Source organism: Tenrec ecaudatus, chromosome 1 (assembly GCF_050624435.1).
Source record: "Tenrec ecaudatus isolate mTenEca1 chromosome 1, mTenEca1.hap1, whole genome shotgun sequence".
NCBI classification, from domain to species: Eukaryota; Metazoa; Chordata; class Mammalia; order Afrosoricida; family Tenrecidae; genus Tenrec; species Tenrec ecaudatus.
The window spans coordinates 70,660,658-70,685,937 of NC_134530.1; the positions used below are offsets into that span (position 1 = coordinate 70,660,658).

Sequence of the window (25,280 nt, forward strand, 5' to 3'; positions counted from 1 at the left end):
TTAAGGAACCCTGGGGGTACAATGGAATAAACACTGGACTGCTAACCACAAGGCCAGCAGTTTGAAATCATCAGTTGTTCCAAGAGATAATGATGAAGCTTTCTGCTCCTTTAAGTATTTATAGCCTCAGATACTCACTGGGGCAATTCTACTCATCCTAATGGTGGGGCTGTTGTAATCTGCTCAATGGAGCAAGCTTGGTCCTTTGAAGTTTATCTGCAGTTAACTATGGAAAGGCAATCATCTATAATGGTTCAATTCCCATCACACTAACTACTTTGTTAGTACTGGCAAATGACCCTTTAACTAAGAGTACTATGAATACACAAGTAAGCCCGGCTTGCCTTGCTTAGTGGAGTATGTGTGAATGAGATATATCAGTGGACAAAAGATGGTTTGCTCCTCTCACTCAACTTTTCATATATTTTTTTTTTTTGGTGGTGGTGGTGGTGGTACTTTTCATGTTTTATTGGAGGCAACTTTGTTTCCTGAAAACTTCAATGGGAGATAAAAACCAAAGTCTGATTAAAAGTGACTTGTGTAGAACCACCATGTATTACTTCAGATAATAGGTATAGTCACTTGAGGTACATGTTATCTCTTATGCCATCTAAAGTTTTCCTCCATCTATTTGAAAAATCATAAAAATGCATACCAATTTTTGCCTTTTCCATAAACTACTCCTTTAGTTCAAAGAAGAACAATTTCATTGGAATGATAGTGTTGGTAAAGAAGACTGAAAAACACACGGACTTCCAGAAGAACAAACAAATTGGTCTTGGAAATCTCCAAGTACAGCCAGTATGCTCTTTAGGAAAGAAGATGGCCCAGATTCTGGACATACTATCAATCAGGTGGAACCTGTCCCTAAAACAGGACATCATTAACAATGAGTACAAGGAAGAAAACGTCCTAGAATTGAATGTGGTGATAACCGTACAACTATTATCGCTATCACCGTATTACTGAATTGTATGACATGTGGGTGAAGTGCTAATAAAACTGTTAAAAAGACATCAAATTAAAGGATCAATGAGGTGGGGCACCGGGAAGGTGGGCCCAGGGAGAAGAGATGATGGTGGTTTTAATATATTTTTGTGACTTTCAAAAAAATAAAAATAAATAAAGGATCAATGAGAAAGCAAAAGAACCCAACCAGATAGATGGCTCTCACATGGCAATCTGTGAGGGGGATGTATGTAAGTCAAGGCAGTGCTGTGTTCTCTCATGCACAAGAATGCACACTGGCACTGAAGAACACCTTTTGCGGCGATAATTTGAAATTTTTAATACCTCTTACTTTTCAATGAAACCCATTTTCATATGCAAAGGTAGGAGGCATAATGGTTAAGTGCGATTACTTATAAAGTCATTGCCTGGGTTTCATTACTCTAGCTGGATGAATTTGCCGGAATTAACCTCTTTGGGTTTGTTTTTTTTTTAACTATAATGTAAATCACTGAGAGCAACAACAGTTCTTGGCAAATGCTAAATTACCTTGTAACAGTTATCCTAGCTACAAATTCATGCAATTTAGCCATAAAAGATAGAAAATTTGCTGAAATATAATTCAGAATTGTTATCTTGGCTGGTGAATTCAAAATATTCTTATTTTCAAAATACAGACATACCTCATTTTATAGTGCTTCACTTTATTTTGCTTTGCAGACTTGAATTTTTTTGTAAATTGAAGGTATGAAACAACTTGGCAATGAATAAGTCTATAGGTGCCATTTTTCCACAGCATATGCTGTCTCGTGTAACATTTTGGTAATTCTCACGATATTTATAATTTTTTCATAATACTATTTCACTCTTAATAGCTTAGAGTGTAAATAAAAACCTTTCCCCCACGCTTTTATTTATTTTAAAATGTAACTTTTTTTCCCTACTTCATCAAAAAAATTCACTTTATTGATCATGACAGGTAGGAGATATTTTATTATTAGGATATTATACAACTAAGATAAATCCTTTTTATTTTTAAGATGCAAATTCTGGTAGCTCCTTGTACATTTTTATTTTAAATACTATCGATTTTTTTAAATTAACCATTTTATTGGGTGGCTCATACAGATTTTATACCAATACATAAGTCAATTGTATTAAGCACACTTGTACATATGCTGCATCATTTCCAAAACATTGTTTTACTTGAGCCCTTGGTATCAGCTTCTCTTTTTTCCCCTCCCTCCCTCACCCTTCCATTCTTGTGACTCCTTGATCAATTATAAATTATTATTGTTATTTCGTATCCCACACAGTCCATTGTCACCTTTCATCCACATTTCTATTATTCATCCCCTGGGGGGGGAGGGCTTATATATACAACCTTGTAATCAATTCCTCTTCCTCCCCTCTGCCCCTTCCAAATGTAACTTTTATGTGCAGTGGGAAGCCAAAAGATTTGTGCGACTCAACTTATTATTTCAATGGTCTGCAACTGAATCCACAAAATTAGATATGCAAGTAGTTCCAAACTTAATAGCAAATGTGTTGTCATTAGCCACACTTTTTATACATAGCTCACTGACAGAAAACCAAGATGAATCGTTCATAAAGGCTTCTCTAAATTTCTCCCTCAAATCTCAAGACAATTCTGATGTAATTCAGAATTGCTGAAATGTTATTTCAGCATGAGAGAGCACTAAGAATTAGAGTGAGATCTCACTCAAGGATATAGGTTCTGCAGGTAGCATATTAAACCCCATCAATGCTAAAGCATAACACAACCGAACTGTAATTTCTAGAAATTATGTTGTTCTTTTAAAACACCACAATAAATGAGGATAAAAAATTCCTAGGGCAGAAATGAAACGTTTGCGTTTAAAAGTTGTAAATTGAAACTAACTCCCTAGGAAGAATTTATTTTACTATTGATTTCAAATAGTTCTCATTCACAATTACATTCTATTTTATCTTTGAGACCTATTCCAACCTGAAACTCAAGCATCTTTCCAAATACTGAAATGTACAGTTTCTGGTTTCCATTCAATGCCTCTTCTGTTTCCAGTTACACGACTGGTTTGTTGGCCCAAATAAAGAAAAAAAGGGGGAAAAAAAAGACAACCTTTTATTTGAAAGGGCACAAGAAGGTACTCCATCGTTTATTTTTACTTCTTGAGGTATCTTACACGATTCTAATAATTGCCTCAAGCTTAACAGCACACCAATCCACTTTCAAGTATTAAGTGTAGAAGACCTTTGAAAAGTCAATGATCCACCAAATTACAAACCTAAGTTTATTGAAAACTTTCGATCACTTTACCCAGAACGTGACTCACCTCTAGTACTAAACTCAAACACCAACCACCATTAACTCTGTTTTGTTCCTAGTAAGCAGAAACAAGGGCGCTGATGGCGAAATGGTTAAAGTACTTGGGTGCGCAAGGTCGGCGGTCCAAATCCACCAGCGGCGCCGCTCTGGCAAGTCCGTTTCCGTACAATTTACAGCCTTCGAAATTCTTTAGGGCAGCAAGTACGGTGGCTATGAGTCGGAATCGACTCCACGGGCGTGAGTTTTGGGAGAGGAAAATCAAAGCTAAAGGTCAGTAAATGAACAAATGTGACTGTGACCAGGCAACCTCGAAGTACAAAGCTGGCTGATAAAAGTGACACCACAGCACAATTTCGGAACTATAACTACAAAACACCACACCCATTCTTATGTAAACTTTTGGAGGAGGCAAACTTATTGGTGAGCTTCACCTTTGTTTTCACCTAGTACGGATTCTGCCAAGGGAAAAATAAAAGGCACCCACTGCAAGAAAACCAAAAGACCCAGAGTTCCAGTTAATGGCCTTGGAAGAGAAGCAACGAAAATTGTAACATGTTAAATGTGTCCAAGTTATCGAAGCGCAGGGCGCGTCCCCACGCTACAGCCATCTTAACTTCAGTACTTTGAAAAACCGGGTTTAGAACTGAACAATGACTTGAAAAAGCACGTCCAGATGCAGTGGCTTTTTGCCCCCAGACGAAGGGTGGGAGGGTCGGGTAGCCGGTGCACGACGGACGGACTTCACCAACAGCGACGCACACACCTCGCTACCCAGGACAACAGGACCGCGGGGGGCTAGGCTCCCTCCTCTTTTCCGCCGGACACCCCACGCTCCACTTCTACGACTTTTCTCCCTTTTTAGGTTCTCCTTCCTGGAGAGCCGAGGCTCCCACGTAAGGAGAGAGGAAAGGACGCGCAGGGCAGAGCCGCTCCACCCCAACCCACAGGAGCGCCTGCAGAGCAGCCAGAGGCGCAGGTGAGCTCCGACCCGCCGACCCAAGTGGAAGCGGCAGCGCTCTCGCCGAGCCCGGACGCCGCTCCCCCGCACGGCTCCACGCGCCCCGGGAGGCGGCCCCAGAGCCGCCGCACCACCGCGGGCTCTGCTCGCCCCTCCCCCGGCCGCGCTGACACCAACCACCTGTCCACTCAAGTTGCTTCAACCGCCGGTTGGGTGGGCACCGGGCGGAGGCCCGCGTGGGAACCGCTCTTAGCGGCCCGACACTCACGCTGAGCGAAGCTTCCACTCACCCGGCAACGGCGGCGCTAGAGCTGGAGCCGAAGCGCAGCGTCCGAGGGCGCGTCCCCAGCTTCCTAATCCGGCAAAGGCGGCCAACGCACAACCATAACAAAGCTCTTCCCAAAATGGCTGCCCGGCCCACACGGCCCAGGCGGGGCAGAGCGGGCGGAGGGGAAGGATCAACGACCGGCCGGCCCTCCTCCGCCCCGCCCCCGCGGGCCCGCCCCGCCCCCCGCGGGCCCGCCCCGCCCCCCGCGGGCCCGCCCCGCCCCCCGCGGGCCCGCCCCGCCCCCCGCGGGCCCGCCCCGCCCCCCGCGGGCACGCCCCGCCCCCCGCGGGCACGCCCCGCCCCCCGCGGGCACGCCCCGCCCCCCGCGGGCACGCCCCGCCTCGCACGCCCAACCGCTCGCACCGCCCACAGGGCCACGCGCACGCGCACGGCCGTGCTCCGTCGGCTTCCCCTGGCCCGAGGCGCCTCAGGCTCCGCGCGCTGCCAGCCAACATTCGGCCTCTAGAAAAGGTGGTCACCTCTGGCTTTGGGCCCAGTCTCGCCTCTGCACGACACCGGGCGGCGCGTGGTCGCCCTAACCACCTACGCAGAGTCGAATACTGGCGGTCCTCGCGCGGGCTTCGAGGCGACGCTCAACCCGGTTTGGCGCTCCTCAGTTGTTGACCCCCTTCCCGGCGCAGGGCCCGCGCGCGTGAATGGGTGGGCGTGTTTCAGTGTGTACATTCATTCATCCCCGCCCCTTCTTTCTACGCCGTCCTTCATCCCGCCTGCCTGCCAGCCCGCGCCGTCCCCAAACTACCGCAACGAGCAAACCGGTTTCCGAGAAGTTTCCCGACCCCGCCCACCTTACGGCCCCTCCTTCACGCGCGCTCGTCGCTGAAACGCCGGTCCCCCGCGGGCCGCCCGCTCGGCGCGAAGGTGGGCGCAGCGCTGCAGGGCGCGCTTCCCGCTGGGACTGGTAGTTCGGCTGGGTGGCGGGAGGGACTGCAGGCTGGTGCTCCTGACCATTCCCGGGATGAAAACACTGCTTCGCATCGCAGTCTCCACGGGCGGAGCTCACGGGAAGGTGTGGTTTTACCTTCACAGGCTGATAAGGAAATTAAAGTGAAGACGAAGAACAGCAAATGACTGCAGGCAACCAGGAAGCTAAACGACCGCGGATCTGGAGGAATGGAAGAACCAACCGAAGTGGGCCCCTGAGATGTGTTGCCTGCCAGCAGCTTTATCGCAAATACAAGAATTTGCCCAAAGTGACGCGAGAATAAGTAAACCAAAGTTAAAGCCAAGGATGGCGGGAGGAATGACCTAATTTACCGGGTCGCCACCAAGGCCAAGCCTTCTTTCACGTAAAAGTGAAAATCCTGTCCCTTGTGCTTAATGAAGTTTCTTCGTCCCAACAAAAAAGAATGAAAGTAGAAAAACGTTTTTCTTAAATGATAGTAATTAGGACCTTAATGCGTAGTTAGATAAGCTCCGTCTATTCTGGAGACCCAGTTGTTTTTGCAAATACAAAATTCATAAGCTAGGTTACACTTGTTCTGTATTCTTACCTTCCTGCACCACTATCACTCTGAGGCGGCTTCCACAGCTGCACTGTCTTTCCGAACTCTGTCGGGCAGATTCTGCTGGCGAGGAACATTGGACTAGAGAGGCAAGGACAGTTCGAGTACCCATGTAGTTCTTCACAGTCGGCTTCCACTAGAATTACGTTTTTATTTTTGTTTTGGGATTCCTAAATGGATTCTTGAGCTTAGGAACTAATGAGCGCAAGTCAAGTTCCCAACCGGACAAATATGTTTTCGGTACCTCAGGAAGGGGGGTGGTTTAATACCATTCGCCGGAAGTGCTCTTTCCCGATCTTTGGCGGTTCTGGAACTTTGCTTTTCCATTTTCTGGCTCTACGCTGGCAAGGACGTTTTGGCGGGCGCCACGAAGAGAATGAAGAAAGGAGGGAGGGCATCGAGACTCGGTAAGGATTAAAAGCCACGGGTGCCTTTGGGCAAGGTTTCTAGAAGATCCAAGTTCAAACTCTCCTCCCACCCTTTCCTCGGATGTCAGTTTTGAGGCTGATCTTATGCAATATTTTCCACCGTAAGAATGGAGATATTTAGCTTTTGTCCTTAAATTGACTGTTTAATCCCCACACTGAGGATTGTAGACAATCACGTTTTCGCTTAAGTACTCTTCAGTTGGGAAGTACTGTGCCAAAGTGGATAGGAAGTTCCAAAAGAGGGAGAAGGTTGATTTTAAAGCGTTTGGGAAGTCTTTACCAAGAAAGCGATTTTGAGTAAAAGGGAGTGTGTAGAATTTGGAAGTTCAGAGATTGGTGTTCTCTAAGCTTTACTCAGAGGCCTGAGAAAACGTGTTGCTTTCTTACTAAAAATGAAGACGTTGACTGCTTAACAGGATTTCTCGACCCAGGCCTTGAATCTGTGATCCAGAAACTAGTTCAAGGGACTTATGTTAATTAAAACGAGTGTTGTTTTAGACACCTCGTTCTCTTGGTTAAGAATACACTTACATCAGATAGGGTTTATATTCTCAGACACTTAGTTGCTGCTTACATTAGACATAGTTCTTAGCCATTTCCTCTGGTGTAAAATGAAAATACAGCTGACATTTCTTGACCTTTTTGTGTGTCAGGGACAGTTCTCACATGTTTATGTCAACTCATTTCAGGACCCAATGAGGATTATCCATATTTCAAAGTTGAGTGAACCAAACCATAGCTAAGTAACTGAGCCAAAGTCACACAGCTAATGAATGTTGGAGCAAGGATTATTTTACTGGGAACTCTGCGCACTTTTAATCTATAGTTAGTACCGACTTGATGAAATCATGGTGAGCACTAAATGAATTAATGCATATAAAACACTTATCGTGCCTGTTTGCCAGCTAAATTGTATTGGTAGCTTATCATTTTAAGTTGTTTGAAGTCCTAAAGCTAACATAAATAATATGGAAAAACAGAAGCCATGACCTTTAATTTTACATGAGAAAATTGGCACCTACGTCAGCAGTTTGTCCAAAGTCTCACTAGAAATGATAGAACTCTCTGTAAAATCTAGATCTCTCTCTGTATTGCTCTTCTATACCCAACATTAAAGATAAATAACCAGCTCAAGGGAGAAAAGGACATATTTTCTTACTTTGTTATTCTTTGAAAATATGATCTCTTCAAAGAAATCTGTCAAGTAGATGGAATTTTTCCTGTTTCTATATTTGAAAATTAGGTAAAAAATTTTAGGTTAAATGAATACAATTAAATGACATCTTGCTTTGTACATAGCAACATGCTTCTGATTCAGTTCTTCTTTTACTTAGCTTTAAGGACATGTTAATCAGGATTGCCTGGCATCTTCCTGAATAAGACTTTCAATAGGACCCAGTATGTTCCACTTCATCCAGAAATGTTCTCAAGCATCTTCAAAGGTTTGTTATTTAGCAAACAGTGAGGGCATGAGCAATGAAAAAAAGGGGTTGGGGTCGGGAGTCCTTGTCCTTATGTATTGACATCGAGCGAAGAGCAAATAATAAAAGAGTATGCTAAGTGATAAGTGCTATGGAGAACTATAAAGCTGGGAAAGGACAATGGAGTAACAAAAATACGTATAAGTACTCAATTTTAAAGAGAAGTCAACTCAATATTACCTGGGTAAACCCTGAAAACATGATGAATGAAATCAGTCGCACAAAGACTAATACTGTATGATCCTACTTACATGAGCTATCTAGAATAGACAAATATATAAAGACTAATGCTTATCTATGGTTACTGGGGTGGCAGGAAAGAGAAAGGTAGAGTTATTAGGGGCACCAGATTCCTTCTAATGGTGATAAAATAATTTGGATATGGATAGTAGTAATGGTTGTATACAACATGGTGAACGTAATCAGTATCATTTAATTGTACAAATAAAAAAGGAATTGGCAGGTTTTGTTATATGTATTTTACCACGCAAAAAATAGGTATAAGATTTTGCTCAAAAGATGACCAGAAATGTGGGAGTGGATCATGTTGGTAGCTGAGGGAAAAGCGTCCCGGACAAGGAAGAGTGTCATTATTTTGAAGAATCACCAAGATTTATAAATAACAATTTCATTATAATTTTTATCCAACAATTTTAAAGCTACTCTTCTATTTACTAGATGAAGTGTACTGCTCACTAAAACACAGAATCAGGAGAGATTACCATATATCATGAAAGGCACTGGGGATTTTATTTTATTTTTTTGGGGGGGGGGATTTTATTTTAAAAGGGAAAGCAATTATGGTCCTGGCTGTCAAATCTATTGACAGGCAAGTAAACATGGCATTTTAATCCACTGTGGACATAGTGTGTGAAGGGTGCTTACATAGTTCATGTGGTGAAAAACATGTAAAACCATCCCCTATAGATTGTAAGTCCAGTGCTTACCTTCTTTATTGAGTAGTATTACAATGCTAAAATGAAAGGTAGTTTGCTTTTCTCTACATAAAATAGCATTTCGGCAATAATGTTCTATTGCTGCAAAAATAGAAGAGGCTGTATAGAAAGCAAGATACCAAAGGCCTTTTTCTGTTCTTTTTCAGATACTCCGCTTATGGAATGATTAGTGGTAGAGTGAGCATATCACTGTATTCTATTTAGTTTCTTTTACATGTTATGTATCTGGTTAATAGTCTTATCAATAGTTCAAGTATTCTGTAAAAGTTTTCTGTGCTAATGGAATGCAGATGCTTTTTATATTGTTTCAGATGAGGTTAACCAATAAATGTTTTTTAATATGTATGTGTTTATATGTATATATTGTCTTTTGGTTGTATTTTCTTTATAGATGCTGAGGTACCCTTTCTCGGGATTAGGAGCCAGCAGGAAAATAAATCACCTTTTTCTCAAGACCTTGCTCCAAAAGAACTATTTCCCTTTGTATCCAACGGCATGGCACTTGTCATCATTTCCAGTGTGTAAGAGCAAGACACGGTGTTATCACACTTCCCCATGCTGTTTTAAGAAGAAACAGAAGCAAGCAGAACTTACAACCAGGTCACCAAGCACCATCACGTACCTGTCTCACAGTCCAAAGCCGGCCCTATTCTTAACTTTGGCAGGATTGGTCCCCTTTGTTGCTCCACCACTGATCATGGTGATGACAAAGGCTTATATTCCTATGTTAGCTTTTACTCAGGTGGCTTATGGAGCTAGTTTCCTATCATTTTTAGGAGGGATCAGATGGGGTTTTGCTCTGCCAGAAAGTAGTCCAGCCAAACCAGACTACCTTAATTTAGCTAATAGTTTAGTTCCGGTTGTTTTTTCATGGTTTGCCTTCCTTATTTCTGAAGGACTTAATGAAGCTATAGTTACCCTCATAATAGGTTTAGGGATCACTTTACACTTTGAACTTTTTCTGTTGCCACATTATCCCAATTGGTTCAAAGCCCTAAGGATAGTAGTCACTGTAGTGGCCTTTTTTTCATTTGTAATCACCTTATTACTTAAAGATATTTATCCAAAGAAAGGACTCAAGAAATCTGATCAAGTAGAATGAACATAAAACCAGGCTGTATATATCATTCGTGTGTTCACTATAAGCTTTGTATGGTTGCATTTTGACATCACTTTCTGCTTGTTTGCTTCCAGCAATGGTTATTTTTCTTTCCCAGATGGATTGTCATTTAAACAAAGACATTTCTTAGTAGTTTAAACAAGAATATAAAAATCTCTCAACTCGTTTGTGTCACTTTAAGTTATTCAATCTTTATTAAGTTGTATTGTCATATATTTAGATATTTCAATGTTTTAATTGCCTTGAAATTGTATACTTTTTAAAAGGCCCTCTTGCTAGACTTTATTATTAAAAAAAAGAATCAGGTTCTCAGTTTAAAAGCAAAGCCACTTGAATCTACACGTGTCTGAAAATAACAAGTGGTTTCACAGCAGTTGCCTCTGGGAATTGTATTTGCAAGTTTTTACCTAGTGTAACTTAGTTACGTGAACAAAAGGATGTGCATCTCTAGTACAGTAAGGAGAAGTGTCCTGAAAGAGAGCCAAGTTCTAGGAAAAATAAAAAAGCTGCACATGATAAAGTTTTTAATCAGAGTATTTAGCATGGTTTAGAATCAGTGTATCCCCTATCACCAAATAGGTACACTACCAGTTGATCAAAAATATTTTTTAAAATTAATTGGAGATATACTTGATGTAAAGAATAGGCTCATCTGTTAACTCAGAGAGGCATTTAAAAAACCTCAAGACAAAACCTGTGCTCCAATGTGAAAATCTGTCTCGTCAAACTCCTAGTGTCACAAAAGGAAAACATTTTAAATGAAGTAAGCATAGCAATGAGGTAAATAATATGGTGTGTGATACCTTTTTTTTTGTTGCCATTTATAAATTTATAATTTATAAACACATACAAATATCTTCCTGCTGAAATTTACTTTTATATAAATTATATAATCCTGCTTAACAAATTTTTAATAGGAAAATAGCATATTTATTTCTCTTACATGTATATATTATGCCTCCAAATAATCAGTCTTTAATAACAATTTACATTTTAAATCCAAGTGATCAGAGGTCACTAAAAATCAAGTATAGGGAAAAAATACCCCAAGTCTATTCGATAGCTTGTGGTTTCAGGTAGCATGACACGACCACATAAATAAGAAACTTGATCTAGAGATCCAGGGTTTATAACACCCAGCCCTCCAAAATTGATGTTACTCTAAAAGTTTTTCTGGAGCTTTGCACCATTTGCACCACCAGCTTTTCACAAGAAATCTCTCGGAACTATTCAGTTAATTCTTCGGTTAGCAATGTCCCAGAAACAGGTCTCTTTTCGTTCAATGTCTAGACAGCGACCTCACTAAGATCATCAGGTTTTACATAAGGAATTTTCCGGGTAATACTTTGCTTGACGCTTTGGCATTTTCTTTTGCATCTTGGTATCTCCACACCATAGCTTCGATATGACACTCAGACACTGCCATTGTTCCTGCAGTGTACCAGCTACCAAACCCAGACGTAAAATCGGTTAACAAATTTTTATCTGGGTTGTTAATAAATTTTAAAATAAGAAATTTCACCCATATTTTTAAATTGCATGTGATGCTGGTATTCATATAAATGATTTATCTTTAACTGAAGATTTTCTTTTTTTTTTTAACAATTTATTAGGGGCTCATACAACTCTTATCACAGTCCATACATATACATACATCAATTGTATAAAGCACACCTGTACATTCTTTGCCCTAATCATTTTTTTTTCTTTTTTTACATTTTATTAGGGAGGTATGTGATACCTTTGTATAATACATTCAAATATTAGCTAAGTCAAATTCCCTAAGTAAATTTTATACATACTATACCTACTCTAGTGATTCTTGCTTTGAAGAGATTTATCAGGGTCTAAATTATTAACTGAGGAGGCCTGGTGGTGGAGTAGGGTTCCAATTGGGCTACTCTACCACAAGGTCAGCAATTTAAAACCACTAGCTTTCTGTCCTCAAAAGATTTTCAAGCAATTCTACTCTGTCCTGTAGGATCACTATGATTCAGAATCATCTTGATAGCAGTGAACTGGATTTGAGAATATTGTATGTTTTCTTATAAACCATAGAGCTAGCCCTAGTTTTATCTATCATTGAGAAGCTTACCAGTTAAGGCCCAAGGCTGAAACCACTACAGAGGTCTTTTAGTTATACACACTGATAAGAAGGAAAGGAAACTCGTATCCTTTAGAAAACATCTCAGTTTTGGTGAGGAAATGAATTTCTTTGCTAGATTATAAGAGAGTATCAGTTCAAGCCCACCAACCTCTCTAAGGGAAGAGGCTAGCTAATCCCATTAAGATGTAGTGTTGGAAGACCTACGTAGGATTGGTATCAGTCAGCTTGATGGCCATAGGTTGAGTTTTATACACTTAGGAACTTCCTTTGATCTCAAAATACATTATATACCAAAATAGGGGTAATGTAGTATTTTTAGTCTAATTGGACAGTTACACTACAAAAGTGCTATAATTGAATTATAGGATATTTTAAATATATTTTACAAACAATTGACAGGATATTCCATTTTTAATTCCAGTTATTTTAGGTCACTTTAATAGTTGCTGCTGAGAAAACATTAAAAGTGAAATTAAATGTGTAAGTCTCAAAATTACAACAAAACAAACTTTAGAACATGGGCAATCTTAAGATTTGGTGATTGAGGAACACCAGTAATAGACTAAGATAAATAATACAAAGTAAAGGGAAAAATCCAGTTGGTTTTATTAGTACATTTAACAAAAACAATCTGTCATTATCTAGGAAATAAGCATATTTTCAAAGACCTTCTGGACCTTTTAAGTCTTTGCCCTTGAATTAACCTGTATAATTTTGACATTTTTATATAACAGTGCAAAATGCTTTCCTTTACAGTGCCACTTTAAGTTGGTTCTGGGAATAAGATATCGTTGGAATATTTTATAACTCAGTTTTGGATTGGAGGGCAGATTCTTTGTAACTTAAAATACTAAAGGCACTTAAGAGCTTCAATAGCCTACAGATTATCCTAACATCCCAACCAGGCCTCTGTGACCTTTCAGGATACCCAGTGAAGGGATACAACTTTCTTCCTGCACTATGTAACCTTTCCCTAATACATGCGTGTGATTGGAGAAAGTGTCCTTATAGGCCAACTCAGATGTTGGCTGTAAGTGCTATCTGTGGATTTAATGCGTACATCTAAAATAAGTTGCCTATAACAATATACTGAGGGGCCTTAGTTTTAAAAAAGGAAATAGGGTCATACAAAACAAATCTTTGAGTTAGCTAATCAGACCTAAATATTTGCAATAATTTTAATATATATGGCTCCAACTGGCTAGTAAATAAAATTTTCATGAACATAATGACGCTTCCTTTCAGAATGGAACAGGGAACAATTCTTTAGAAGGCTTCTTCAGGGTAATGAAGTTTCTAGAAATAGTTTTGAATCAAGGCCTTGCAACTTATGATTCACTACCTATAACAAGTTTCACAGATACCTACAAATACTCTCTTCCAAGGCAGTGTAGGCAGTAGCTCTGTAATTAGTTTGTACTTTGGCTTGAGTACAAGTAACCTGCACAAAGCTTGATAACCTAGTAAAATTTCCTCTTCCCAAAGTCAACCAAGATACTTTTGATGATTAAATAACAAGAAATTCCCTAGGTACATAAAACCTGCTGGACACTAGCACCCATTTGATTATTCTATTGCAATAAAGAACTGTCAGTAAGAATGTACTATTAATTCTTCACTGGCACTTACAGCAAACTTAAACAACAAGCAAATATCTAGCCATATAAATTGTTGGAGGAGACATGGTAGCACAGTGATGAGCTCAGCTGCTAACCAAAGGTCGGTGATTCAGACCCACCAGCTGCTTCATAGGAGCAAGGTGTGGCACTCTGCTTCCATCAAGATTTACAGCCTTTGAAACAGGCAATTGTACTCTGTCCTTTAGGGTCACTATGAGTCTAAATGAACTCAACAATATTAGGGGCTTCAAAATGTTTGTGGGGAAATTCCATTATTTTTACATTCTTTATTACACAAATGTTTTGAAGTCTTCTCTTACAGATAATTCCTAACAAGCTGCTCCTAGTATATCTTCTGCTAATAAAAAGTGTAAGGTTAGTGAAAATGCTAGGCAGCATCAAGTTAAAATAGGAAGCTGCTTCATTTGTTTTTCTCTGTAGGTTAAACAATAGCCATGGGACATTGTGCTTTGCAGTCAATACTTAATTATAGAGAACTTTAGACTGTCAAATTGATATTATTCTTGCATCATATAAAGGTCATGTTGATATTTGAATTGCAATTTGAAAAAGTATCCTGGTTGGCTTTGGGAAAAGGAAAAATTGATTTTACAAATAGGATTCTACCCTTAGTTTGATAATTATAATACAGCATAAACAGTATTTCTTTTGTTGGTAAGTATAACAAATTTGTGTGAGCACTTTATTAATTTACAAGATAGTTTATATACCTTTCCAAATTTCCCCCCTAAGTTTTGCATTCATTTATTATTTATTTTAAAAATAATTTTATTGGGGGCTTGTACAACTCATCACAATCCATACATCCATTGTGTCAAGCACATTTGTACATCATGTTCAAAACATTTTCTTTGTACTTGAGCCCTTGGTATCAGCTTCTCATTTTTCTCCTCCCTTCCCCACCAACCCTTGATAATTTAGAAGTCATTATTTTTTCATGTCTTACATTGATGTCTCCCTTCCCCCACTTTTCTGTTGTCCATTCCCTGGGAGGGAATTATAGGTATGGTAGATCATTGTGATTGGTTCCCCTTTTCTCCCCCCACCTTCCCCTTACCCTCTCCAAATTCTTATAAAAATCTCTCTAGTCATTTTCAACCAAGAACACAGAAAACCCCGTTCAGAGGATCCTAGGGCGAAATACACATTTGATTTGCCAAAGACCAGATCTCATGTTTTCAGAAAAGTTGCTTGTGTCCTTGTAGGCCTTACGTTTCACAGTACAGCAACACCCCCTTCACAACGACTAGTGATCATATTACCAATTTCAGTCCATGTATCTGAATGAGGGTTGTAAACTTCAACTGAGTCCAAGGTTCCTGGGGCCAAGAAATCATGGCTGGAAGATCGTCCTCCAGAAACATAGAGAAGCCCGTTGACAGCCACAACACACATTCCTGCTCTAGGCACCTTCATAGAGGCAACTTCAACCCACTTTTCCTGGTTAAAGGAGAAAATATATGTACATATTAGAATCATAATTGGAATAGAGATCATTGCTGAGAAGCCAGATCATCTTTTTTGCATGTTTTCAACTTCAAATTTATAATCCAGTCATATTTAGAGCATTCTTAAATGAACTTCCATGTGGAAAAGTAGTGAATTCAAAGTAAAACAATTAAAAATCATACTGTGACAGTTACATAATCTGGTGTCAATTTGAGAAGATTATGAGTGAAGCAGTGGAGTCTGACCTGTCAATCAAGATATAACCAATGAGGCCTGTGTGTGGGCAGGGCCTTCTGAAAATTCTGGGAACTCCTGTATTTCCTCCCTGAGAGATGCTCTACTGACAAGACATGATGCTATGACCGCCCTGGGAGCTGGAGAAGCCACACGGACCTACCCTGATGCAACCAGACGTCTGGAATCAGAGAAGCCACATAGAGATCCCTGCCAGCACTGAAATGCTTAAAACGCCACCGGATCCACAAGACTTCTAGCCCACTAGCCTGTGATCCTCCTGTGTTCGGCATCATTCCATGTATTTCATGAGTCTGAAGGACTTTATAGATTGGTATCGGACATAGGGGCTAATATTGGACTTAGGGACTCGATCTGGACTGGGCTGGACATGTTCTCCATATTCAATTGCTCTTGTAGAAAAAGCCCTTATATACATATGCGTGTCTGAATTTGTTTCTCTAGTCTACCCAGACTGACACACATACCTATGATTACAGTCTTATATTCAAGAGATGACCTAGAAATCATAAGCAAAGGGGTAGTTATCTTTTAAAAAGTTCGTGGAAATTATCTTTTCATTTATCCATGGACTTTTTGAAGCCTTTAGTGTACAGTCCAGCATTTTGGGAAGCTCGTGTGGAACATATATAAAACTATAAAAGCTGCAAAGAAAAAGGCTTATCTAGCAAATTTTAAAGCCACTAATAGCCTGATTTATACAACTCAGAATAGTACAGCATATACTTGCCAAATACAACCAGGGAATACTTTTTCAAAGAATCACATCCTCTACAGACCACACAGAGAATATGGCTTATTTTGTATACTCTTCAGACTAAGAATTTTCTACCTTAAAGGCTTGGACATGTAAACAAAAGATAATATGCCCAAAGAAGAGTTTGTATGTAGCTGGCAAGGCCTAAAATATTACCTGGCCCTTAACTCCTCATATATCTTGTTTCCTAACAAATTTCAATATGTTGCTATCGCCAAAAATGACCAGTTAATATCCTACTCCAAGGAAAATGTCTACCAATATAGTAGGAAACGTCTAAAGATCTGAGGAAGTAACTGAGAGAGGAAAGAACAAATGGCCAGTGATTGTTCACCAATATTAATAAAATAAATTGTTTGCTCAGGGCCAGAATTCTGACAGTAAATGTCTCTTTAGAAATAAAGCAGTTTTATTAAAGCAGCCTGAACCACAGAGGTACTCGGACCACAGAGTGAAATTAAGCTCTCCAAAGAATCAGTGTCAGTCGACAATAATCACCGCTACAGCTCCAGTTCATGCGTGCACAGCTTTATTCTATATGTGACGTTTCAAAGCATGTATTTGTGATCAGTGTTCAACTGTCAACAAGTTCTCTCAGTAATATACTTCATCTCATTGGGTGCCTTGAAAAAAAGATCCAATCAAAACAGGTGTTTGAAAAGATATACTGAGCCAATTAAATTGACAGGTCAGCTCAGGAGGTTATAGTAACTTTATTTTGGGATTCTTAAGAAGGCATCTTGATAAAATTGTTCGAAGGACACTGAAAGATCAAGGAGACTTATTAGGAAGTTGTCCCCACCCCCAAATTTGTCAGGTTTTTTTTTTTTTTTTTCACAAGAGAAAAGCTTGTAGTTAGTTCAGAGATCGTTTGCTGGCCCTTAGGAGCATTTTCCAGTCCAGTCTGTTGGGGCACCACGCCCTGGCCCCAAAGTCCACTTTAAGCATTCCCTGGGGACCTTGCCACTCCATTCCCTTGCTGTTCCGCTGCACTCCCCCAGTGATTTGCCTCGGTGTGGTGGGATCAGGTCAGGTGCAATTCCCACACTGTGTCTCCGGTGCTGTCCCCTGTATCACCCTTAGTCACTGATTGGCATCATTTCTCATAGTGGGGCCAGCCATGTTGTTCTCTCTGTGGACTGGCTGGTCTACTCAGGAACATCATCCTCACGGCCTGGTGGGCCAGGCTGTGTTCCACTCCCTCCTCCTGCCCCTTCATCTTCTCCCGTGTGCTCTGATCAGATATGTTCATCTCCCGGGGCTGCAGAGTCAATGTCGTCCTTTGGAACAAATTCTTTTCGGGGGAGGGGCAGGAATCCACTTAATTTATGGTGCTGGGGCCAGCCTCAAATTTGTCAGTTTTAAGGGAAGTTGTATTCAAGACTATTTTACTCTTGCATCTTCTCAAGTGATTTTTCCTTTTATTTGCCCTTTTCCTTTCTTACTTGGCCAGATTTGGCTTTCTATTCCAGGATCTTTTTGTGATCTTTGTCCTGTTTTAGCTAGTGATAACCACCTTGCTGGGATGAACGCCCACATGGACAGTTGTGCTGCACCTATTCACTGTAGATGACATATTTCTTTCTGTAAACCTGGACCCCTGTGCCAACTTGCTGACATTTGTAGTATCCTTGCTCAACCTGGACTTCATTCATCATCTTGCAGGTGGGAATGGACCAAACACTGCATTTTGGTCTCAGTTCCATGGAAAGAGGGGAAGACATAATCTTCCTGTGCATGTGGGAAGCTGCATTGAAATGCCCTTTCCGATTTTTGTTCTGGTGCAAAATTACAAAGGGATCAAACTTCATTTTGGCCACTGCTCCTTTAGTGTTGGCCCCAAGAGGGAAAAGCGAAGATTTTTTTTAGAAAATGGACAGTTGCATTGGTGAGAAAAGAACAAGGAAAGTTGTGCCATGGAAGTTTCTCCTATTATGAAAATGTACTGCTCAGGGGTAGGCAAACTATAGCTAAGAGCCATATGCAACTCTTTTGGTACATATATGTGGTTCTGAAGGAAAAATGAAAATAAAATTATCTTAGTTCATTAAAAAAAAAGGAATCATTTGAAGGCAGGGACTTAATGGGCTTCATATTCCAGCACTTGGTACAGCATCAACACATTACAGACTGTACTGGTTGCTCTGAACCTAGATCCTAAAATCCAAGAAAATCCTTTGCAATTGATGAACTGGGTTAAATTTCAACACTGCTTGAGCATCTAAAATCACAGGACACATTACAAAGCTGACATAGCTGAGAAAATACTTGTATTTTAAAACATATAGTCACAAAAAATTCCATATTTGGAAGAGATAAATTAGGATGCCTTGGGTTATGTTTATCATTAGGCAGAACTAACCTTTGCTTTCCCACCAAATGACTCTTGACAAGAACAAAAGGAGTTTGGAGTCCATTCCATATTGTTTACCTTTTATTTATATCTGTTTTACAACTACATTTTCTTTTTATCCTGCACCTCAAAAAAAGACCTCTGTTAAAACCAAAATATGAAAAGAAAAAAAAAACAAAATATGTTTTATATAAACTGTAGGATTGGGAAATATAATGTAAACTTCATTGGTGGTGGCTGTTGTTAAGGAGTTGGCCCCAACTCATGGCAATCTCATGCGCAACAAGATAATAATACAGAGCTTTCCTTGGCTGGTTTTTCAGAAATAGATTGTCTGGCCTTTCTTCATAGTCTTTCGTGGTCATGGAATATGTTCAATGTCATAAAATGCCAGCCTCAACTGACAGATGACTGGTAGCTACACTTTTGCAGAATCAAACCCAAGTCTCACATAGAAAGTCAATAATCCTTTCACTGAACCACCACTGTTTTCAATTTAGGATTTAGATAGTAAATAACAGTATCATTTCAGAGTTATACATAAAAATCAAAGTAAGTCATCATTGCTAAGCATTTACTTTGGAATTAAAACTGGTTATTTTCACTCCCCACTGCCATCGAGTCAATTCAGACTCATAGCAACCCTATATCGGGTTGCTTAGTTCAATGCTTAGCCAACAGCACCACCTGGGCTCCTTCACAGCGATACAGCAAAACTACACTGGAAGATATGAAAATGGAAGTCAAAAGAGACTTGCTCTAAAGTAAAAGAGCTGAATAGAAGATTTCAAAGGGCACCTGGAGAAGACAAAAATATTACAATGAAATTTGCAAAGACCTGGAGTTAGGAACCAAAAGGGATGAAAACAGTTGTCATTTCTCAAGCTGAAATAATTGAAAACTTCAAGTATGTTGTAACACTGAAGTGGATTCAATGGGTAAATAATTGAATGACACAGGAATCATCAAAAGATGAAATAACTACTGTCCTAAAAGAAACCAAATCCACTGCCTGAGTGAATTCTGACCTCCAGCAACCTTATATAGGGTTTACAAGGCTATAAATCTTTAGAGGAGTATATAGCCTCAATTCTCTTTCACGGAATAGCTAATGGGTTTGAACCGATCTGCAGTTAGCAGTCCAGTATTTAACTGACAGCACTACCAATGCTCCATATCAAAAAGGGTTCCCTCCTCCCCCCCAAAAAAACAAACCCTCACTGCCATCAAGCCAATTCCAACTCATAGCTACCCTATAGAACAGAGTAGGATTGCCACTGTGAGTTTCCAAGGCTATAAACCTTAATGGGAGCAGAAACCTCATCTTTCTCCCAAGGTTTGAACCACTGACCTTATGGTTAGCAGCTCAACATATAACCCACTCCACCACTAGAGCTCCTTTGAATTAGTCGACATTAAACCATTTCAACAGGCAGCTTATGACCAAGTGCCATTGACACTGAAGGAAGACATTCAAGCTGTATAAAATAAAAGAATAAGACATAATAATCTCACTGTGTGAACCCATTAACAGCTTCAAAATATGTGAAGCAAAACATGACAGATTTTGGTAGCAATTGTTCAATACTGCTTTAATGTGATTGAAATATGGAATAGTAAATCTGGATTGGCTCCTAATTAAGTGATTTGATGAAAAAAACCATGACAAAGCTGAAAGAAAAAATAGACAAATCCACAATTATAGAGACTTCAACACTCTTTTTTTTCAGTCATACAATTAGAACGTTGGTAAGGCTAGGGGAGACTTGAACAATAAAAACGAACTGACATTTATACAACACTAATTGTAAAAACAGAACACAAAATTTAGGGTACAGATAATATATGTGAAAAAACAAAAATTTTACAAAATGCAGTGTCTGATCACAATGGAATTAGAAAATTAAAAGATATCAGAAATATCCCCAAGTATTTGGAAATTGCATACATACATTCTAACATACACTCTAACTGGTCAAAGAAGAAAATATTTTTAGATAAATGCTAATTAAAATACGAAAGGTCAAAGTGTGTAGTACACAGGTAAAGCAATGCTTGACGGAAAGACATAGCTTTAAAAGACTTATATTAAGGAACAGGAAGATCTACCGTATATACTCATGTATAAGTTGAGTTTTTCAACACAAAAAATGTACCCCAGTGAAGTGTAACATCTCGGTGGGGTCCCCCCAAGGTAAGAGGATGAGCGCCCTATCACCCATTTTCTCCACTGTTCATTCAAAGCCCCACTGACACTGCAGGGCTTTGAATGTTTGTTTACTCACATCTAACCAATCAGAGTCGTCCTATGACATGGACGACTCCAATTCGCAGAAGCACCCATAGTGATTCACTTATGCCAGCAGCTGAACTGGTAAGGATGTGTCTGTGGCTGCGCTCCATCTCTCCCCTCTGGTCTCTGTGTTAATGCACATCCTGCATCCCTCGCACGAACGGACTCCCCCCGCCTCCTCCCAGCTAACACATCAAGGGGGTGGGGGGTGGGGGAAATTACCATGAAAGTTCTTTTTCAAACTCCTGTTTTTTTTATCCTATTAGAAATGGATACTCTTGAACCAAAACAAAAACACCAGTCATATGAGGCTGGTTTCAAAATGAAGGTTGTGTCAAGAGCAGAAGAGAGCAATAACAGTATTGCAAATAGGGACTCCTGTGTTGACGAAAAGCAAGTGAGGGAGTGGCGAAACATGAAGGCTGACTTGGAACAGATTCCAAAAGCTAAAAAAGCCCATAGTGGTTTAACATCTTTTTATGGGGCTCTAGAAAGTGAATTGCATTAATGGGTTATGGAGTGTCGTCAAAATGGTTATTGCGTAACACGCATGGGAATTCACATACGTGCTCTACAAATGGCTAAGGATGACAAATATAAAGCACCAGGCATTGAAAACTTTGTTGCGTCAGCAGGATGGTGTACCCGCTTCATGAATAGGTTGGCCTACTATGTTTGAGACAAAGAACAAAGATTTCCCAGAAACTGCCATAAAACCTTGAAGAAAAAATTATGTCATTCCAGTCATTTATTATAAAACAAAGAAGGATTTATAATTATGACCTGGCAGATATTGAGAATATGGATGAAACTGCCATGACTTTTGATCGCCCAAGCAACAGCACTGTGGCCAGTTTAGGAGAAAAAACCATTTTTCTCAAAACTACAGGAAATGAAAAACAAATCACTTTGTAGTTGTTCTATCATGTTTGGCTATGGAACGAAGCTGCGTCCTGTCATTATTTTTAACAGAAAGACCTTGCCTAAAAAGATCAATTTCCCACCAAGAATTACTATGCGTGCACATGTTAAAGGCTGGATGGATGAAGACGGAACAAAAAAGTGGCTGGAAGAAATTTGGAACCGATGACCAGAAGAAGCCTTAAAAAAAAAAGCCATCATTACTTGTTTGGGATATGTTCAGAGCCCACCTATCGGATGACATAAAAAAATTAGCAAAATCTAGCAAAGTTACTTTAGCCTTTATTACAGGTGGGCTTATATCTGTACTGCAGCCTCTGGATGTATCTTTGAAGAAGCCTTTTTAAGGTCCGGTGCGAAGGATGTGTAATGAATGGATGTCATCTGGTCAAGCCTGACTAACAAAAGGAGGAAATTTCATGAAGCCCGACATAGAGTTAAAAGCAAAGTGGGTTCGAGATGCATGGGAAGACATTCCAGAAGACACGGTGCGACGTGCCTTCCAGAAATGTAGTCTTAGTAATGCTATGGATGGCAGTGAAGACTGCGCTTTGTATGAAAATGGCAGTAGTGACAGTGATGACGGCGATCTCAGTGAGGACAGCGTCTATAATGATCTCACACCAGCTGAAGCTCTGCATTAGAATATGGATGATGAAGAGGAATTCAAGTTTTTTTTGGGTTTTGAAGGATTTTAACTTTTTACATTTTAGCTTGGTTGCTGATTGAGCTCAGGGAATAGTACTATTAAGGTATCATTGTTGATACCTTATTGTTTTTGTTACTGTGCTGGTTTAATAATGTGAAATGACTTTTTGTCCTTTTATTTATGTTTTATTCAAAATAAATATTTAAATACATTACCCCACTGATGTCTCAATTTTTAGTAATTTTATTTTCATTTGTTTTGGTTATTGAAACTCACCAATAGCTTCTGCATTTTCCACCCTAGGCTTATACTCGAGTCAATCAGCGTTCCTGGTTTCCCAGGTAATAATTAGTTACCTCTGCTTATACTCAGGTCGGCTTATTTTCGAGTATATACGGTAAGTTTCCACTTTGAAAATTTAGAAAAAAAGCAAATTAACCCAAAACAAATACAGTGAAGGAAAACCTAAGAACAGAAATCAATGAAGTAGAAATTGGAAAACCAACAAAAAACAGAACACTAAAAGCTGTTTCTTTAAATATGAAGAGAAACACAAAAGAAGACATCACTACCAATCTACAAACAATAAAATAATAGGATACTAAACATTTGAAATGATCCAACTTACCTCTTCAAAGGAATATTTTTCTACAGTGTGAAGAGCACCTTGCGTCTCATTCCATCCTCCAACAGAATACATACAGTCATTCAGTGCAGCTACCCCAAGATATGCCCTCCTGGCTCCCATGGGAGGAAGTGGAGACCAGCGCTTGGAAAGTGGATCGTAAACTTCAAAAGAACGAAGCTCTATTCCTTCATTGCTGATCCCTCCAACCACATAAATTAAACCTGGAGATGGTACAGTTTTCTTCAGATGTTATGTAAAATAGATATAAATAATAATAGTAAGTAGTACTTGTGATCTCAATTTGCTATGTTGATACAATACTTAATACTTATAATTGAGTTTCCAGTCACTTCAACATCACAATGTATTAGGAAATGGTAGCTATCTTTTGTTGATTGCTAAATGGTGAAAAATTATGTGTTTTACTCCAATTAATAATCATAATTCAAGATGCTAATTTATTATTTAAAGGTAAGACAGGAAAAAAAAGTCATGCTCAGAGCCTTTAATTAACTTGCCCAATTAGTTGATTTGCATCCAAACCTGGGTTTGCCCAGCTCTAAAATTGTGGGTTGTTTATATATAACTGACTTGAAAAATAACACACACATATTCAAGACTTGCTATTATTTAGGCTTCAAGCCATATTTGTGTCTGTGTATGTATGTATTTTTCCCCTCTTCTGGATTGCAAGCCATATTTGATATACATGGTCATAATTTGTTTACACAAATTCTAAAGCCTCTCAGGATCTGTCACACAGATTGTTAGTGACTACACTCTTCCTTTCTATCTACACACTTTGAATGTTTGTTACCTTGTAGCTTTTGCTGTTGGTGGTCCTCTGCTCAGACTATCTCCCCTTTACTACCATCTGTCAAAAGCCTACCCTTTTAAGGCTCATGTTATCTAATCCAGGAAACTTTTCTCAATCTTTCCAATTAGATGTGATTTCCTAACCTCAGGATTGGTGTTCAAACTATCAGCTGACCCCCAGGAGAAAGATGAGGCTGTCTGCTGTCTGCAAAGCCTCAGAAACACAGGCTCCCGAATTTATTTGGCCTACCACCACCTTTTCAAAAAAAAAACAAAACTAGTAACACACATACCCCCACACCTTGCAATGAAAAACATTTGTACCATAGTCGATAATCCAGGGTAAGTATAGGTAGCTATCTGCTTTTCAAGCTGCCTGGATGGTTATAGCACCCCCTAGGGGGAAAATATTGCCTACTTTGGGAAACACTGCTCAGTGAGTTGGAATCAACTCAATGACAGTGGGGTCGTTTGGAGTCTTCCTAATATTTAAGCCATAATTTCTACTTCCATTTATTTAAATACATTGTAAATTAGTTTCCCAATTAATATGTATTTATTAACAATTTTTATTTAAAGGAGGTTCAACAAGTTCATGGAAAAATGTAATTAAAATAGAATTTTCCCATGAACCTTTGGAAGCCCCCTATTACAAATTGTTCCATGCCAAAGGCTACCATTTTTACAATGTATCAGTATGGTCATTATTTCCATTCTATTTCCATTGATCTAGCTTCCTTTCCCTCTCCTTGTCTTCTCATCTTTGCTTTTGAGTAAAGGATGACCATTTAGTTTTTTGTTTTTTTAATTGGAATTTTATTTACTTTTAAATCATTTTATGGAGGACTCATACAGCTCTTATCACAATCTATACATACCCCCATGGTGCCAAGCACATTTGTACATGTTTCTAACATTGTTTGTAAACATTTTCTTTCTACTTGAGCCTTTGGTATCAGCTCATTTCCTCCCTCCCCAGACCATTTGGTTTTAAAAGTCCATTGTTTGAGGTAGCACATTACTCATGAATGATACTGTTAATTTTTTTATCCTAAAAGCATAATTTGGGCTAAAAGATAACCTACAGAGATGACTTCAATTCCATATTAGAAAGCTATCTTAGGGTGAAAGTCTCGGCAGTGTCTCCAGTCTCTTTTGGTCTAGTAAGTCTGGCATTTTTAGGGAATATGAGTTTTGGTCTTTATTTTTCTTCCATTTTGTATGGGACTGTCTATTTTGTCCATGGTCAGAATCACAGGTATTTTGCTAGCCACTGTCTAGTTCTTCTGGTCTCGGGTTTGAAGAGGTTCAAGTTTTTGTGGGCTAACAGTCCCATAGATT

At 39.6% G+C, this 25,280-nt stretch overlaps 3 protein-coding genes across 12 annotated transcripts in view; 1 reads left to right on the forward strand and 2 right to left on the reverse strand.

Moving 5' to 3' along the window:
- Nucleotides 1-6,210, reverse strand: part of GPBP1L1 (GC-rich promoter binding protein 1 like 1) — a 73,740-nt gene extending 67,530 nt beyond the window's left edge. For 4 of the 6 annotated variants that reach the window (XM_075555599.1, XM_075555602.1, XM_075555589.1 and 1 more), the window contains exon 1: nt 4,526-4,663. The gene's annotated coding sequence lies outside the window, so the exon portion shown is untranslated. Of the gene's footprint in view, nt 1-4,525; nt 4,664-5,042; nt 5,200-6,074 lie in introns of those variants that run through there. The other 2 variants (XM_075555581.1, XM_075555576.1) reach the window with 2 other exon arrangements.
- TMEM69 (transmembrane protein 69) lies at nt 5,680-10,251 on the forward strand. Of its 2 annotated transcripts, XM_075555616.1 has the most exons (4): nt 5,680-6,493; nt 7,204-7,365; nt 7,849-7,956; nt 9,343-10,251. In XM_075555616.1, the coding sequence occupies exons 3-4, from the start codon at nt 7,915-7,917 to the stop codon at nt 10,051-10,053; spliced, it is 753 nt and encodes a 250-aa protein (XP_075411731.1). In that variant the 5' UTR covers nt 5,680-6,493; nt 7,204-7,365; nt 7,849-7,914; the 3' UTR covers nt 10,054-10,251. The 2 variants fall into 2 exon arrangements, with proteins under 2 accessions (XP_075411731.1, XP_075411724.1); XM_075555609.1 differs by lacking the exon at nt 7,204-7,365 and having other exon boundaries at nt 5,685-6,493.
- A 1,072-nt stretch (nt 10,252-11,323) lies between these two features.
- IPP (intracisternal A particle-promoted polypeptide) overlaps nt 11,324-25,280 on the reverse strand; it is a 40,957-nt gene continuing 27,000 nt past the window's right edge. For 2 of the 4 annotated variants that reach the window (XM_075555553.1, XM_075555554.1), the window contains exons 8-9: nt 23,124-23,344; nt 11,324-15,258 (exon numbers count right to left, since the gene is read on the reverse strand). In XM_075555553.1, the coding sequence (XP_075411668.1) occupies nt 15,034-15,258; nt 23,124-23,344 (446 nt within the window). In that variant the 3' untranslated portion in view covers nt 11,324-15,033. Of the gene's footprint in view, nt 15,259-19,983; nt 20,111-20,139; nt 20,304-23,123; nt 23,345-25,280 lie in introns of those variants that run through there. The other 2 variants (XR_012785689.1, XM_075555562.1) reach the window with 2 other exon arrangements.

Excerpts from the sequence above, each read along its gene's own strand:
- TMEM69 (XM_075555616.1), top strand. The coding sequence starts at position 7,915 with ATGTTCCACTTCATCCAGAAATGTTCTCAAGCATCTTCAAAG. Across the intron at positions 7,957-9,342 it reads GTTCTCAAGCATCTTCAAAG|ATGCTGAGGTACCCTTTCTC; the intron begins GTTTGTTATTTA and ends TTTTCTTTATAG.